Source organism: Mustela putorius, unplaced genomic scaffold (genome assembly GCF_011764305.1).
Source record: "Mustela putorius furo isolate JIRA1106 unplaced genomic scaffold, ASM1176430v1.1 tig00003846_pilon_pilon_pilon, whole genome shotgun sequence".
NCBI lineage: Eukaryota > Metazoa > Chordata > Mammalia > Carnivora > Mustelidae > Mustela > Mustela putorius.
The window spans coordinates 22,574,572-22,591,421 of NW_025421999.1; the positions used below are offsets into that span (position 1 = coordinate 22,574,572).

A 16,850-nucleotide genomic window follows, 5' to 3' on the forward strand; every position below is an offset into this window, starting at 1 on the left:
TCATTCCCACCCCCCTCCCCACTTCCCAGAACTCCAAAACCTTCCGTTTGTTTCTTAGAGTTCACTGTCTCTTATGGTACACCAATGTCCACAATAGTCAAATTATGATATTCCCTTTCTAAAGGATATTTTCTCTGAGTACAGAACTCTAGGTTCCTATTTTAGCATCTAAAAAAATGTTGTACTACTGCCTCCTGATATCTACAGGTTTGATGAGAATCTGCTGTCAAATTGTTTTTCCTGTAGAGGTATGGTATTTCATTTCTCTTGCTGCTTTCAAGATAAATCTTGTCTTTTTTTTTTTTCCAGAAGTTTAATTATAATGTATCTTAGCATGGATTTCATTGGAGGAGTGGCCTCATTACCATTCAGCAATGGCGCCTTTTCTAGGCCTCCTCTGACATGGCCCCAGTGGGGAAGGAGAGGTATATCTCATTATTGCCAGGGGTAAGAGAAGCCAGGCTTCCCAGATGGTCCCCACTGACACTGGTCTCTCATGGTAGGGTTAATGGTGGGGCCACAGTGTAAATGTAAAATAAAACCACAATGAGAGATCACACAAATCTATTAGAATGACTACTATTACAAAGACAGATGCTACCAAGTTTTGGTGAGAACAGGGAACAACTGGAACTCTCATACAATGTTTATAGGAATGTAAAGTTGTTCATACACTTTTCAAAATTGGTGGCTAATGTCCTAAAAATTAAACCTACACTTACCATGTGGTCCAGCCAATCCAGGCATTTATCCAAGAAAAACAAACAAATACATCCATACAGAATACTACTCAGCAATTAAAAGAAATAAACTACTGATAAACATGGATGTAAAATGATTATGTTGAGTGAAAGAAGGTGTGTCCCCCAAAAAAGTACATAGTGTATGGTTTCATTTATAAAAAACTCTAGAAAAAGAAAACTATTCTATAGTGACAGAAAGGAGACCAGTTGTTCCCTGGGGAGTTGGAGGGAGTAAGGAAAGGTACAAAGGAGGAATTACAAGGGGCATTCTAGACAACAAGAAGGAGGAAGGGCATATGAAGAGCACGTCCTAAATAAGTCTAAGGAATTCCAGACATTTCCACTACTTATCATTGACTCCATGCCACTTCACCATATATAGGTGCAAAGGAGATATCACTATTCATAACAAAGAGATTCTGTTATAAAAAAGGAGAAACTGTCTCTCTGCCTCAGTACCCTTCCTTATGTTCCAGTATTCTTGTACATTTATTTTATTTTAAGATTTTTGTGGATATTTCAATGAAATTTTGGAGGAAAAAGAGGAAAATCCATAGGCTTAGTTGACCAGAATTATAAATTTTCTTTCCTCAAAATTATAGGTTGTTACTTTATTGATTTTCATGTATAAACCACTGATATAATTCTTAACAAAATTCATTGTTTGATGTCTAAGGAAAACCCAATGGGTGAACTATATGTATTTATTTCCTAGATGTTCTTCTTTATTTTTATTTTTAATATTTTTTTTACTTTGAAATAATGTTAAACTTACAGAAAAGGTGTATGAACAGCACAAATAACTCCACATACCCTCATTCACCTAAAGGCCGCATTCATCTTTTGCAAAACTTTCTCAAGAATGTCCTTCTGAGTGAAAGTATCAGTTCTAGGACTATATTTTGCACTTGTCCCATCAGTCTGAAACTTCCCTTAACCTCCAAGACCTTAACATCTTCGACAATATGAGAAAAGCAGAATTTCCCTATCAGGTTTATCAAATATTTTCTCATTATTCAGTTCAAGTCATGCATGATTGGCAGAAATATTGAAGAAGCAAAATCATGTTGTTTTAATTGTATCCATTGGAGGCACACATTATTGGTTTTTCCCTTCATTTGAGTTAAGTATTGTCAACCAGCTTTCTTTTCCCTTTGTAATTATAAACAACTACTATGTGGAAAGATACTAGAGATTAGATAAACATCTCATTCTTCCTCCAACTTGTACCTATTATTTTTGGCAACAATTAATGTTTCTTGCTGGACTTATTGCTAAATACTTGCCAAACAGTGATTTTCTAATTCCATCTCCCATTCTACTCTTATTAATTGGTATTCTACTATAAGACAAAGCTTTCTCTTCTCCCCATAAGTTGAATATATTCATGTATCCCATTATATTGTAGTGTAATAAAATAGTCCTATTTTATAAGTAAGACAAAAATGTTACTCTCATACTTTGAGTCTCAAATTGTCCCAGATTTAGTTAATGGACCCACTTCAAGCTTTTGACATAGTCCTATAATTCTTAGACAACCTCCTTAGTTCTTGACATAATATGGTACAGGTTCATCTTGTACTTTCCCAGACCCAAGTCTAGAATCAACCATTTCTCCAAGGATATCTGGCTCTACCTAATGTTGAGTGATATGTAAAATGTGGTCACTAGGTGTGCTCATTGCTATTGAAGTGTTGCTATTCCCAGGCAACCATATATCTACTTATGTATATGTTAATACCTATAAATCTATACTTATTTCTATTACATTTATATCTATTTCTACTCATAAAGTCATGAGATACACCAATAACCTCCAATTTCAATCGAACACCACAGAGTTCATTCTACATGTTTTCCTTTTTATATTTATGACTCCCATTTTTAATAGCAAGAGAGCTGGCTTGCATTATTTTCAATATATTTACTTATTCTCTCAATAGCCCCCTATTTCATATGTAACAAATGTTCTGATCCTGCCAGGCCACTCCCTGGTAATCTTCAGGCCAACTGGAATTCAAGGTTGCAGATGTGGCTAGAAAGTGTGGGGCAGGGTACCAGAGAAAAACAAGCTGCGCAGTAGTCGGTGTGTGAATGAAGCAGGCTGATGGTTGACCACCTGTCTGACATGATTTCACCTCGTAACATATATGTCAAACTGGTTAACATGAATTTAGCCCATGTGAGTAGAGGTACTGTGAAGTAAACAGGTGATAAAGTGGTTGCATTCTACTTGGAGTGGGTCAGACTACATTTGGAGAAATGTAGTGCATTTGGTTTGCCACATCTCTAATACACAGAGATCTAATACTCTCTGAGATTTAATGGGGACTCCATTATCCTGCCTTTTAATAGTTTAAGATTTCACTCTCTTATAGATGTAATCATTTCTAAACCAGGATATATGACTGCCTTAACACCCTTCTAACAAATATTATTCAAATAATTATTCTGTTTCTTTCATGGAAATGGGAGAAACTGAAAAGTATATACTTCTCTATGTTGAAAATAAGGAACTTATTGTAGTGTTCTACATCATATAATTCCTTGGGAATGAAGTTAAACTGCTTACAATATAGATAAAATAGATCACTTGATCCCCATAAATGGATATATGCAGTTAATTATTCAGTTTAAGAATTTTTGCCTGTCAGGTCCTTCAACTATTAAGTGGTTGGCTGAGATAAGTCTTGTGTTTGCACCATGAATCTTGCCTATATGTGCTACAAAATACAGTACTTTGGTGGAAGCCAAACCATTTCACATCTTGCTAATTAAGTAAGTCATTACATGTGGAAATCTATATTAAATAGGATTACAGTTCTAATTTATTAAAGTGATGCCAAGCATTCCTTATAGATTGATGCCTCGGCTCTTCACTACTCACCCATCCTGAATAAGCCAATGAGAATACTAAAAGTATTCCATTTTACAAAAATTTCAAAGAGGTTGTAGAGTATAAGTCGTTATTACCTTATCCACGTTACATCTTTATATTATATAATTAAAATATCATTACCCAAGACTCTAATGCAATGATTTCTAGGCATGGTTTTTAATGTCTCAAAGCATGTTAAATCACTTAAAAGCAATATAAATTTATACTCTTAAATCACCTGGAAACAAGATAAATTTTCATCTAGAGTAGTTTTTGAAATACAGCACTGTGTACAGTTTTATAAGCTTCTCACATGATAAAATGTTATAAAAAAGGAAATAAGCTAAGAAATAAACCAAGTAACTAAATTAAGTAATTAAGCTGTATAGGTAAAAGCAGCAGGATCCAGGTATTCTCTACCTGGAATACCTTTACTTTTTGTTTTAAACAATATTCATGTGATCTCTTTAAAGCGCCTTACTCCAGAAAGTTTTCACAAAACCTTCCTACCTTACAAAATCTGTAAAGGGAACATGTTACCAGGTCTTGTATATTTTCAAAACTAAAGTAAGCTGCTGTCACCAACTCCAATGCCCCCGCACACTCACACACACACAAAATAACAATACAGAACAGATAATAAAACTTGGGAGTTACCTATTTCAATCTGTGATAGGTAAGAGATTTTAATTTATATATTGTTTCTTAAAATGTAGTCCAGGATTTAAATATGTAATGATCATTTTTGCCACTTCTTACTAAATTCATGTTTCTGGGATGCTCCTTGATCGATCTCCTAAAGTAGTTCTTATGAGAACCATTGACCAAAGTCCTGGGAGCTTTGAGGAGAATGCCAGAACAACAATATCCATTTTACATTAGGTTCACTGGTTTTCTAGCATGAGGAAAGAGGGGCTACAAGTTAATGATACTTTCTAATTTTGTGAAGTATGTAGAATTCTATTCAAAACCTAGCTCTCTTATGATCAAAATTGTTGTATATGAACCTGCTTTTAGCAGAAGGTACCTATTTTCTCCCTTCAATTATTTAAAGTGCATCTCAATCCTCAAAAATTAACTACTCATCACTGCAACCCAAGCTCATGGGGATGTAAGTAATATGTTTCCCCTACAAAAATCAATAAAATACACAGCATATAATTTTGTCATTGTTTGATTTTTGGTGAGGAGGTCATATGATTTTATAAGACAATTCTGCCATAATTTAAAATTCATCAATGCAGAATTATCAAGTGAGCTAGTTTTTTTTTTAAATGAGCACTTGATAAAAATCAAGTTGGATTTATTTCCTAGTTATGTAGAAAGTTTACATATATGCCCAACTCTATTATTATCACTTGAAGGGAGTCTCAGGAATTTTAAAATAAGTTAATAAATCTATTAAAAGAATTGCCTTGTTCTCCCTGGTAAATTGTACTTTATATTCTAGGGGAGTAGACACAATCTCAAAGTATTTCTTTTAATGTTTCTTTTGACACAACGAATACACTGTGTCACAAAATGTTATTATGCTTCAGCTTTTAATAGATAGAATTATGTATAGTCTCTAATCATTAGACTAAAGAAAACAATCTAGTCGCGCCAGCAATTCTACATTGCTTTTATATATAGACTTCCTCTGGTAACACTTTGGGCTGAAAGAAGAATCAAGGCATGCATTATTGGACTTTATGACTCTATACAACAATGAGCTTCAGTTGAAACAATGGCCGTATCTCTCTAGATAGTACAACATTAACTTAAAGTTGGGCAGAAAAACTCAAATATCTTGCAAATCTTAGTTATCTGAAACCCATCCTTCCCATTTTTGATCACATCCCTCTTTGCCTCTCCCTTTTCTACTACGGCATTATTTCGCCTTATTTTTTTTTCTCTGCAGTTATTCCTCTTTTCAGTACTAGGAAAACAGCTCGGTTCTCTGTCTCTGCCCCTTGAGCGTTCCAGCCTTATTCCGACGCCGCGGACACATAACCCCCCAATAACAAGCACAACTGCTTTTTTTGCGGGGTAGGGGGGATCTTGACCCTCCCACGTCCTATCGTCTCCTATCAGTGCCCAGCTGGACTGCTGAACTGGAATCGGAAAGGAGAGTGGGCGTCCCTCCCCGCGGGCACCGGCATCTGCCCAGCGCCCTGGCTATCCGCGGGACGCTTTGCCAGCTCCGGGTTCAGTCTCCTGTCCTTTTTCTCACGTCGTCCCGCTCTCCCTTTCTCCTACTGTATTTCTGTCATCAATTCTTTGATGGCGAGAGGAAGCAGCTCAGAGCTACACGTCTTCTCTCATAAATTCGTGTATGCTTTTCCTGAATCTTTCTCCGCCCCTTTCTCTCCCTAACACATGTAGGGTCTGCAATGCAAAGACTCCTTTCATCCAGACAATCGATGTCAGCGTCTCAGTTTGACAATTTCATTCAACGCGCCAGCACCTACCGAAGCCTACTCTTTACCAGTTCAGTTTTCTCCCAGTTAACCATATTCCTTCCCATTGCTAAGCAACTCCAGCTTTCTGGGTTCTACTACTAACCACATTCAAAAAAAAAAAAAAAAAAAAAAAAAAAAAAAAAAAAAAAAAATCCAACACGCAATACAGTGTAAATTCCAGGAAGAAAGTGTGCATGTGTAAGACCTAAGTGTGTGCATCTATCCGTCTCAGCTTGTCCCGGGTCCTGTGCATGAGGCTGCGAGATGCAGGACATTCAAACCGCTCAAACTTCCCCTGCCAGACTAAGGCTTGGCCCTCTCCAGCTCACCTGTCTGCGCCCAGGTAACCAGCGAGGTACCCGCTCGGCCGCGTTCCAGGACACCTGGACTGGCCAAAGCGAATGCCACACGGCCGCCTCCTCCCGCGCATTTTTTCACTACCCCTCCTTCCTCTGGGTGTTCTGAACCCCTTCCCCCAAACACAAACGGGACCGCCCTCATCCACAGCGCCTTACCTCAAACAGGGGACCTATCTTGTTCTTCTCCAGGTAAGCCTGGATCCGGGATTGCTGATGAGACGCCATGGAGACACAGATGGGGCCGGGGAGAGTGAGGGAAAATCGCGCGGCCGTGCGCCTCAGCCAGGGGACAGCCCTCCTTTTTCCCCCGGACTGGAGCCGGAACAGGAGCTCGGGAGCCTCGGCTCCCCAGGCGCGGCGGGCAGAGCCCGGGCCGCGGGCGTGGGCTACAGCCCCGGGAGCCGCGAGAGCTCGGGGCGCCGAGAGCCGGAAGCCCGGGCGCGGCGCCGCCAACTCAGTCAACTCCGAGACGAGGGGAGAACTCATTCATCGCGTTCCCCTCCCCACGCCCACCTCCGCCGCTCTCCGCAGCCCGCCGCGCCGGGGGAAATTCGAGGCAGAGGTTGCAGGTTCCTCTCTCCTCTGGGCGGCAGCAGCAGGAACCAGGAGGCGGGTGCTGCTCCGCCAGGCGCGGCGCCGGGGACGCCCTCGGGCGGTCAGGGGGCCGCGGGGCTCGAACTCGCCGCGAGCGTGCGTGCGCTTGCGTGTGTGTCCGCGCGCCGGACTGTGTGCGTCCCCTCTCCCGGGTTACGGGAACAAACAGCCTGGGCTTCTCCCGGGGCTGTGCTCGCCCAGCCCGCCGCTCCCTAGCGACAGCGCCGCTCAAAAAGCCAATGGTGAAGGTGCTTCTTTCAAAGTGCTCATAAATCTGGTGCTTGTTGGCTATTCTTGGCAGCTACAAATGCAGTTGGAAAAAGGGTCGTCCCCGGCGCCCCCTGTGAACTTGTCCTCGGGCACCTCGTGCTCTGCGCCCACGAGCTCAGAATCCGAGAAGGGCAGAGTTATGAGAAGGCGCGTGGGTCTGAGGGCTGGCCGCTTAAATGAGGTTGCTTTCCTTTAGAATGTCTGGGTTGGCCTGGAGCAAGTCAACGCGCAACTAGAAGCTGAGAACCCAGCTGAAGACTCCCAAAGTGTACACACCCAAAGGTTGTACTTCAACTTTTGTCAGGAAGAAGGGGTGAAATAGTGAGCCAGCCCTCGGTTCCAAATTGGAATTCGTGATTCACATATAACTATGTAGATTACAATCCACATGTCTTTGTGCTTATATATCTGTAGATATACACCAGATGCTACCACTCTATTCCACTTAAAAATGTTCCCTTTAGACACTTCAGGAGATCCTCAAGCTTAGCCAATACCTTTCTTACCATGCGGGGATTTCCCGAGTTGAAGATCGACAAACCGCAGAGGTCTCTTCACAGAGCTCTCTTGAGAAACGCTCTTGAGGTCTCCAAAGACGATTTCTATGGCTTCTAACCATGAAGTGCTACCAAAATTAAGATATGTATTGGTAAATATGAAGGTTTAGAATGAAATGAATAGTTGTACCTAAAGCAGACTGCCGCATTATAGGTTTATTTTTCTTTCTGTGTTCTGGATTTCTGTAATTCATAACTTCTTTATTGGTATTGATGTTTTGTTTTGGTTTGGTTTTTCCTTCCGTAGGACTACTTAAACAGATCTACTTATGTGGAAACATAAGAAATCTGCCAGAGCGCCTAAGAGCTTACCCATCACTGACAACTTGAATTACACATGATTTGGGATGAAATGATCTCTCAGTTATTACTTTTACAATCAGAGGTGGGTCATCTTCCCAGAGGGAATTAATTGAATAGCAGTGAGGTGCATAGGGTTGTCATGTATCTTCCATTATGGATCAAAAGCATAGTTGTATATTTTTAAAGATGTTCAGGAGAAATTAAATATACATACTGAATATCAACATTTTTATTTGCTATAAGGTATGGTGTATCTATGACCCAACTAAAAATTCAAGTAATTTTGATACCACATTGTGCAGGAGAATCATAGTGCTATCTTCTTCCAAAAGACATGAGGAAGGTGCTTCTTTAAATCAGATAATTAACATACACAGTCTTCATCAGAGCCATTGCACCTTGGGCCTTGAATAGAAGAAACAAAGATTTACTGACAAAACACACATATTAAAGAAAGAATCATGAAGATATATACATTATGCATGTTAAAACACAGAACATCCCAAAATTACATTTTTTTTTAAGATTTTATTTATTTATCAGAGGGGGGGGGAGAGAGCGAGCACAGGCAGACAGAATGGCAGGCAGAGGCAGAGGGAGAAGCAGGCTCCCTGCTGAGCAAGGAGCCCGATGTGGGACTCGATCCCAGGACGCTGGGATCATGACCTGAGCCGAAGGCAGCTGCTTAACCAACTGAGCCACCCAGGCGTCCCACCAAAATTACATTTTTAAAATTAAGAAACTATTTCAGAAGTTTTTCAAGGCCAATTTTATATACCACCTCCTTCAAAAAGCATTTCTTAGTTCCTTCCACTGATTCCCAAACTTGACTTGATTATTACAATAAATATTTATTCTACAGTCTCTCATGGCAGATGTTACATTAGGGCTGAGGATTCGAAGGTGAAAAGCCTTGTCTTTGCTCTTCGGTGTTCAGTCTTATTGACGCAATTGGCATATATACAGATATGACATTTGAATGCGTTGTGCTAATAATATAGGTATATAAAACCTATATACTGTGTACATACTGATGATGGAAAAATTACCTGTACCAAAATTCTCGAGGAATTCTCCACAGAGGAGGTGGTCTTTGAGCAAAGTCTTAAAGGAAGACTGAAGTTTTTAAGTTTTCCAGATGGGATTGGTGGAGTGTGGGTGGGGGCAATGTTTCAGCCTTTGTCATTATAAAGCAGCATTTGCAAAGACACAGAGCACAAAACAGGCTAGTGGTGGCTAAAGACATGTAGGGTTTACATGGAGGAAGACTGTTGTGTGAGGTTAAAATGTAAGCAGAGTTCAACTCATTAGAGTCTTAAATGCCTTAAGATATTTAGACTTGCATCTTCTGCACAATGAGAAGTAACTAAAGAATTTTGAGCCAAGGAGTGTTGTGGTGAGCTATTAAGTCTTGGGAAGATTGCTCTGGTTACAACTTGCATGATAGATTAAAAAGAATGATATTGAGGTAGAAAGCCAATTTGGTTTGCAGAATCCGTAAGCAATCAGGAGACCCAACCTTCGGATTAGGGATGTGGGGATCGAGACAATGTAATGTATCCAAGAAATACTTAAAGACTAATTTGTTGATGAACTAACTATACATAGGATGAAGTTGGAAGAGAGAATCAAAGATAATCCTCTAATTTCTGCATCGAAGCTAAGAGATTATAAATTATTTGCCCAACTCACCCAATGAGTAGTTGATAGGGTTTAGAATCAGGTTTTTCTAACTTCAAAGCAGACACTATTTCCATTCTCTGTCCTGTACCCTGAAAAGTAGTTAAGAATTTAGTTTGCAGATATCAGTGTCCCTTGGGTGAAAAGAGAACCTAGTAGGCACTCAATAAATAACAGCTGAATGAGTGAACTAAGTTTTGGTAGATTTAGTCAATCTAGTTATATTCTTTCAGGCTAAACTTTATTTCAAACACATGTCATTTACGTTTGGTTTTGTTCCATTTAATTGTATGCATATCCTGATCCCTTTTTTGAGTTGCAAACCCACTAAAATCATTAACTGTTTCTTAATAATTCTCTCTTTCTCTCTTTTTTTAAAAGATTTTACTTATTTATTTGACAGATAGGGATCACAAGTAGGCAGAGAGGCAGGCAGAGAGAGGAGGAAGCAGGCTCCCCGCTGAGCATAGAGCCCGAAGTGGGGCTCAATCCCAGGACCCTGGGATCATGACCTGAGCCAAAGGCAGAGGCTTTTACCCACTGAGCCACCCAGGTGCCCCTGTATCTTAATAATTCTCTTATACTTTATAGCTTGTAACATAGTATTTTTTCATACAGTAGGTTCTTTATAAATAAATCTTTAATTAGCGTCCTGTTGCTATACATTTAAAGAATTTATTTCAGTTAGTCCCTTTAAGATTAGCCGAAAAGCATCCATTGTCTTAGATTAAATTTAACAACTTTCTTCTGTACACATAGTATGGTGCTTTTATGATCCCTTTCCTTTTTTTGGCTTGAGTACAGCATGAAAAGGCCATTTTCAGTGAGATTGTTTTGACCTCATTGTGTTATAGGAGTGCCTGTCAGCATAATTTACAAATATACTGAATCCAGTTTATGGAATGTACTAAAGCTCTTGTCTAACTCTGTTTGTAAGATACCTTGCACAACTCCTTAAACAAATGATTTTTGATGAGATGAGAGAACAATGGTGAAAGCCCATTGACCTAATTAGGAAGTATTAGCAATGTAATCCCTTGAAGTTTATTAAATATCAAAATCAACAGGCAGAGAAATTTATACAAGTTGCATATGTGCCCTTTGCCTGTATCTCTTTCACTTTTCTACTTTATAACAAACAGGTACAAATATCTTCACAGAGAATCCAGGACTTTTATTTTTGAGCCATTGGGTGGAAAGGTTGTCTCTAAGACTGAAATAAAGGAGGTTCTAGAAGAGATGAAGTAGAAAAGTGGGGACATGGAATTGTCCTAAGTGACAGACTTTCCAAATGTATTTAGATTTCCAAGTCTGAATTGCCAAAAATGAATTATAATTACGGTTTAAACCACATTCAACTGTTACATAGTGGGATACTCTGTATATGTAAACCTTTTCTCTATATATACATATACAGAGTATCCCACTATGTAAGAAACATATATATATATATATATATATATATATATATTTAGAGAGAGAGAGAGAGAGAGAAGGTTTACATATACAGAGTATCCCACTATGTAACAGTTGAATATATATATATGTATATTATATATATATATTATATATCTCAGGAAGATATATTATATATATTAAGATATATTATATATCTCAGGAAGCGATTCAGATGATGCCTGGGTACATTTTAATGCTAATGAAAGAATATTTATTATCATTATATATTATAGTATATAATATAAAGATACAATGTTATGAAGTACTAATTTCAGCATAGTTATGTTGTTATGAAGATACTAATTTCAACAAAGTGTTAGATCTGTGATTAGCGTGAGACCTCATATCTGTGTATTTGTGAAGGGTCATTTAAGTGTCCCGTGACTTTGATTATCTCTTCAGTAGCTCCTCAGGAAAATTTAGAATGTGTTTTCTTGTTTACTCGGCCAGTAGTTCAAATTCAGCTGAAAGGGCAGGACTTTTTCGGGAGCCTATCAAGCATGATCATTGAGAATACTGACCTTGGAGTTCTAACATGGGATAGAATTTAGGCTTTGCTATTTACTGGCCATGTAATTTTCACAAGCTTCTTAGCCTCTCTGGCCTCAGTATCCTCATTTCTGAACTGGAGATAAATAGTACTTAGTTCATCACGAAGATTACATGAGATAACACAGGAAGCACTTAATGTAAATCCAGACACATAGTAAAGATTCAATAAAGGGTAGTGCTAATATTGTTACTATTGTCACCATATCATCAACATTATCTCCATCATTATTATCAATTCCCTAAGACTTAGACTTGCAAAATTCACATCAACTATATTGAAACAATTACCTGAAGATATCGCAGGTAGAAGGGATATCTTGCTAATCAAAGCAGTGGAACACGGTATTATAGTCCCCTTAATTAAAAGAAGGTATTCTCAATGCAAAAAGAGAGCTGTAGGATAAGTGTAGATTATAATATAAAATGATCTATTCAATTGTTTACATAAAACAATTATAATAAGGGAAGATAAATTCGAAGCCTACAAAATGGGAGGCAATAGGAGTTGTGGGTGGCTATTCAGGCCTGTCTACAAGACAGAAAGCTATGAGACCCAGCACATATGAGTAATCTGTCCATTAAGGGAATGATGGTGGTCAGAGAGTTTCCTTCATTTCCGCCTGAAATACCTCTCACAACTAATGCAAATGATGAGTACATATATAGCACCTACTGTGTACCAGGTACTGTTTCAAGCTCTTTATCCACTGCCCTGACTCATTTAATTCTCAAAACAATGTCACAAAGTAGACACTACTATTACTCCCATTTTTTTCAGGTGAGGAGACTAAGGCACACAGAGGGTAAGTAACTTGTAGAAGGTCACAGCTAGTAAGTAGCAGAGTCCATATTTAAATACAACTATTCTGCCTCCCAAAGCCTCGAGTACCAAAGTTCCAGGCATAACACTTCCCTCTTCATTTTGGCCAAGAGGCATTTTTTTAAGTTTTTTTTTTTTTTTAAATTTTAGAGAGAGAGAGAGATTGAGGGTGTGCGTGTGTGTGTGTATGTGTGTGCGTGCGCACGTGTGTACTCACGAGCCAGGGAGGAGGCAGGAGAGGGAGAGAGAGAGAGTCCTCAGGTCAACTCCCCACTGAACACGGAGCCCCACATGGGTTTCAGTCTCACGGCCCTCAATCTAGCCCTTGAGCTGAACTCAAGAGTCAGACACTTAACTGATTGAGCCACCCAGGGGCTCCTTGCCCGAGAGGTGTTTTGATGACTAATTTTATTTCCCTAGTGTGTTTATATGGAAAAAGAGGTAGTATAAGGAAAGATAGCAATGGTAATTTTCTGGCTGCATACACATACCAACTGGCTTGTATGTGTCTCTCATGCTTTTAAATAATGATAATCACATTGGGACTGATTCTAACCGCACTAATTACTATGACTTAACCAGACCTACAGAACTCAAGTGATGCTGCCAGTTTATGAAGCCTGGCCATCGAGCTTTCTCAAATGACATTTCTCTGTCTTTAATCTCCACTTCTAAATATTAGGTTTTAATATTTAATTTTTAGTATGCAGCATATTTATGAGCAATTATCATCTGAAACACTTTATGTCAATATCTTTTTATCACTTGTTTATTTGAATTACATTATGAATCACTAAAAGGAAATCTACAGATATCAAACAGTATAGACAACTTTCATATTAATCATCAATAAACTGTTAACTCTGACACACTTTCTGCTTGTAATTTCCAAAACGATGCTGTCTTGATTTTTCATCCTAATTAGTAAGAGTCTTTGTTAGGAATAAAACAAAAACAAAAACAAAAACTTCAACAATGAAAAATGTTACAGAATACTATAACATGATACTAAATTTATGGAAAAGAAGGAGAAAATAAGAGCAACTAAGCAAACAAAAGATGACTTGGGAGGGAGAAATAATTCTACTTGTGCACCCTAGGGAACAAGGCACTCTCCCTAGGACAGGATCACACCCATCTAGCTCTCAAGGAGTAAGTAACATGGGACCTAGATCTCAAACATGCATCTCTGGAAATGCCAACTAACTCTCAGTCATGCAGCTTATCTCAACAACCCCAGCACTAAAGGTTAAAGGTACATTTTACCAGAATTAGTGAAACTGTCACCAGCTAGACCCCAAGACCTGACCTTTACAGCCCACTTGCTTATATTTACCAACATTTGTCCCTCATTTTTCCTAAAGTTCTTCTTTCTAGTCTATCTAACTCAGGCAAATGAAAACCAAAACCACCCCTCAAGTGATAGCGACGCCCTTAACAAGACTTCCAGGGTCCCAGACCACCCAGATGAGTTTGAGCCTAAACCCTGACTCGTACCTGCTCAGAGGAACTATGGAGTGACCTCTAGAATGACAGCTGCTTTACCTCATTCTAATACTAAAATCTGCCAAAGAAGGAGCACAAGCCTCATTTACATAACAGAATGTATGCATAGGCATGTTTCCTTTTTTTTTTTTTTTAAGATTTTATTTATTTATTTGACAGAGAGAGAGAGAGAGAGTAAGAGAGGGAATACAGCAGGGCAAGTGGAAGAGGGAGAAGCAGACTTCCCATAGAGCAGGAGCCCACTCTATCCCAGGACCTTGGGATCATGATCAGAACTGAAGGCAGACACTTAATGACTGAGCCACCCAGGTGCCCTGGCATGTTTCCTTAAGGTGCATGCATGTATGTCCTTATGCCCACCTCTATGTTTGATCCTAATGCTCCCCTGCCTAAGTATTCATCCTTATCCTAAACAAAAGGAACCTATTAACTCTTGCTCAGGGAGTCATAGCTATGGAAGTCATTCCCTGTGATCTCCTTACTTGTGAGTAAAGTTTACTTCATGTGATAATTCTACCTGGTTTATCCGTGACTCACCAGGGAGTGAATTTACATTGCTTGGGTTACAGACCCACCATTGCCTAGAGTGGATTTAAATTGGAAAAAAAAAAAAAAGATGACAATGTTTTTTCCAAAAACACCCTCCTTCCAAAGCAAATGTTGACCCATTTCCTATAGATAATACCCCGCCTCCAGTCCTCCAGATGGTTTTGGTCCTGAGAGAGAATTTTGTGATATCTAGGGATACCGCTAAGCTTCCACAAACAGAATCACACTGACTGACTAGATATCTAACACAAAATATTTATGATGAGGTCATGAGGAACAGTAGCTAAACCTACTAATTTTGCCTGGGAGGATTAGGAAACTAAAAACTAAATGAATGAATGAATGAATAAAGGAATAAATGAATTTTAAAAAGGAAGAATAGGGACACCTGGATAGCTCAGTCAGTTAAACACCAGACTCTTGATACCAGCTCAGGCTATGATCTCAGGGTCCTGGGGTCCAAGTCAGGCTCTGTGTTCACTACAAGTCTACTTGTGGATTCTCTATCTCCATCTTTCCCTCTTCCCTCACTACAAATAAAATAAATAAATAAATAAATAAATAAAATCTTTAATAAATAAATAAAAGAATAAAATGCTGGTAATTCATTAGGTAACCATGAAGCATATCTAATAACCAGGTCCTCAATCTCTTTATGTTTAAATCCCCTTTTTACATGCATAATAACATCTGATTGATTTTGTTCAAGATTCTATTTGTAAGTACTTAAATATTGTGTTTCAGTCAGATAGCAGCACTGATATGCCTTTATGTATTTTTTAGCCTCTCCTCTTCAATTTGCCACTGTCTTTGTTTCTCACTTTTGTCTTTTACTTTTTTTTCTTCTTAAAGCATGTTGTTCATCTTCCAGTGTAGGCCTGAAACAACTGTCAGTGGTCGAAGGAAAACCACTTGACTACAACTGATGACAAATGTTTTCTGCTACATCTGTTTCTAAATTTTTTCAGATCCCTTTGTCTGTAAATGCATGCCACTGACAGTCATATTCCTAGACATATTTTATTATCAAACCACTGCCAGAGAACCCAAGATTTCCTATACCTTTGGAAAATTATTCCTTACTCTCAGCATATACTGATTCATGTAATCTGTTTTGCTTAAAAAAATATTGTCAGAAGAAGAACATTTTTCTCCTTTTCATTTCATTATCTTTAATGAAATGGCATTATAGTAAAAACTTGGAGTCTTAATGAAGCAATGACAGTAAGAATATTTCAGAATTCAAACAGACAACAAAGATATAAGTCAAACACTCTACATTTCACTGATACTTCATTTCAAAATAGTCTCCCTCCAGTAAAAAGTTACAATTAGGTAGTAACAGACAGGCAGCTTATAAAATGAAAATATGCGAGACTAAATTTTCTAATATGACTCGTATCTCTCCCCAGAGTAAATGGTCTGTCTTTGTATTTGTTCAGTATTTTAGTTACTACCTACAAGTTTTTTTTTGGGGGGGGGTTGGTTTTGTTGTTGTGGTTTTGTTTGGGTTTTTTGCTTGTTTTTGCTATGTATAAGTTTAAGTATCTTTTGACATTTTTTGTTTCCTTCAGAGTGCCCATTTCTCAAAGGTAGTTAAAGTGGCTTTGGTGTCAAACCTGAGGTTAAACTATGGGTCAGCTATGTACTGACAACTGTGTGACCTTGATCACCTATCATTATCACCACGCATTTTACATATGAGGAAACCAAAGCCAAAAGCTGTTTGATAACATATACTAGTTGATGGAAAAGTCAAAATTCAAATCTAAGTCTATCTTATTCCAAAGCATGTGCTCTTTCATTTTATTTCTCAGGATCAGTTTCAATTATAGTTGAATGCTTTGAATACTCTTTAACAGCTCAATTATCTCTGGTTTTTGTAACATTTTTATTTTCAAAACTATTTCTATCTGGAAGAATATTCATTAAGTGCACTTGGGTGGCTCAGTTGGATAAGTGTCTGCTTTCAGCTCAGGGTCCTGGGATAGAGCCCTGAATAAAGTCTCTCTGCTCAGCAGGGGGTCTGATTCTACCTCTCCCTCTGATCTTCTCCCCACTTGTGCTCACTCCCTCTCACTCTCTGTCTCAAATAAATAAATAAAATCTTTAGGAAAATATCTTTTAATGTATTTGTAAT

At 38.5% G+C, this 16,850-nt stretch overlaps 1 protein-coding gene across 9 annotated transcripts in view; it reads right to left on the reverse strand.

Annotated features, from left to right (window-relative positions):
• The window catches only part of CUNH8orf34 (chromosome unknown C8orf34 homolog), a 394,040-nt gene extending 386,827 nt beyond the window's left edge, over positions 1-7,213 (reverse strand). For 2 of the 9 annotated variants that reach the window (XM_045063224.1, XM_045063225.1), the window contains exon 1: positions 6,578-7,205. In XM_045063224.1, coding sequence (XP_044919159.1) covers positions 6,578-6,907 — 330 coding nt within the window. In that variant the 5' untranslated portion in view covers positions 6,908-7,205. Of the gene's footprint in view, positions 1-6,577 lie in introns of all 9 variants that reach the window. The other 7 variants (XM_045063227.1, XM_045063221.1, XM_045063223.1 and 4 more) reach the window with 6 other exon arrangements.
• Between the last annotated feature and the right edge of the window lie 9,637 nt (positions 7,214-16,850).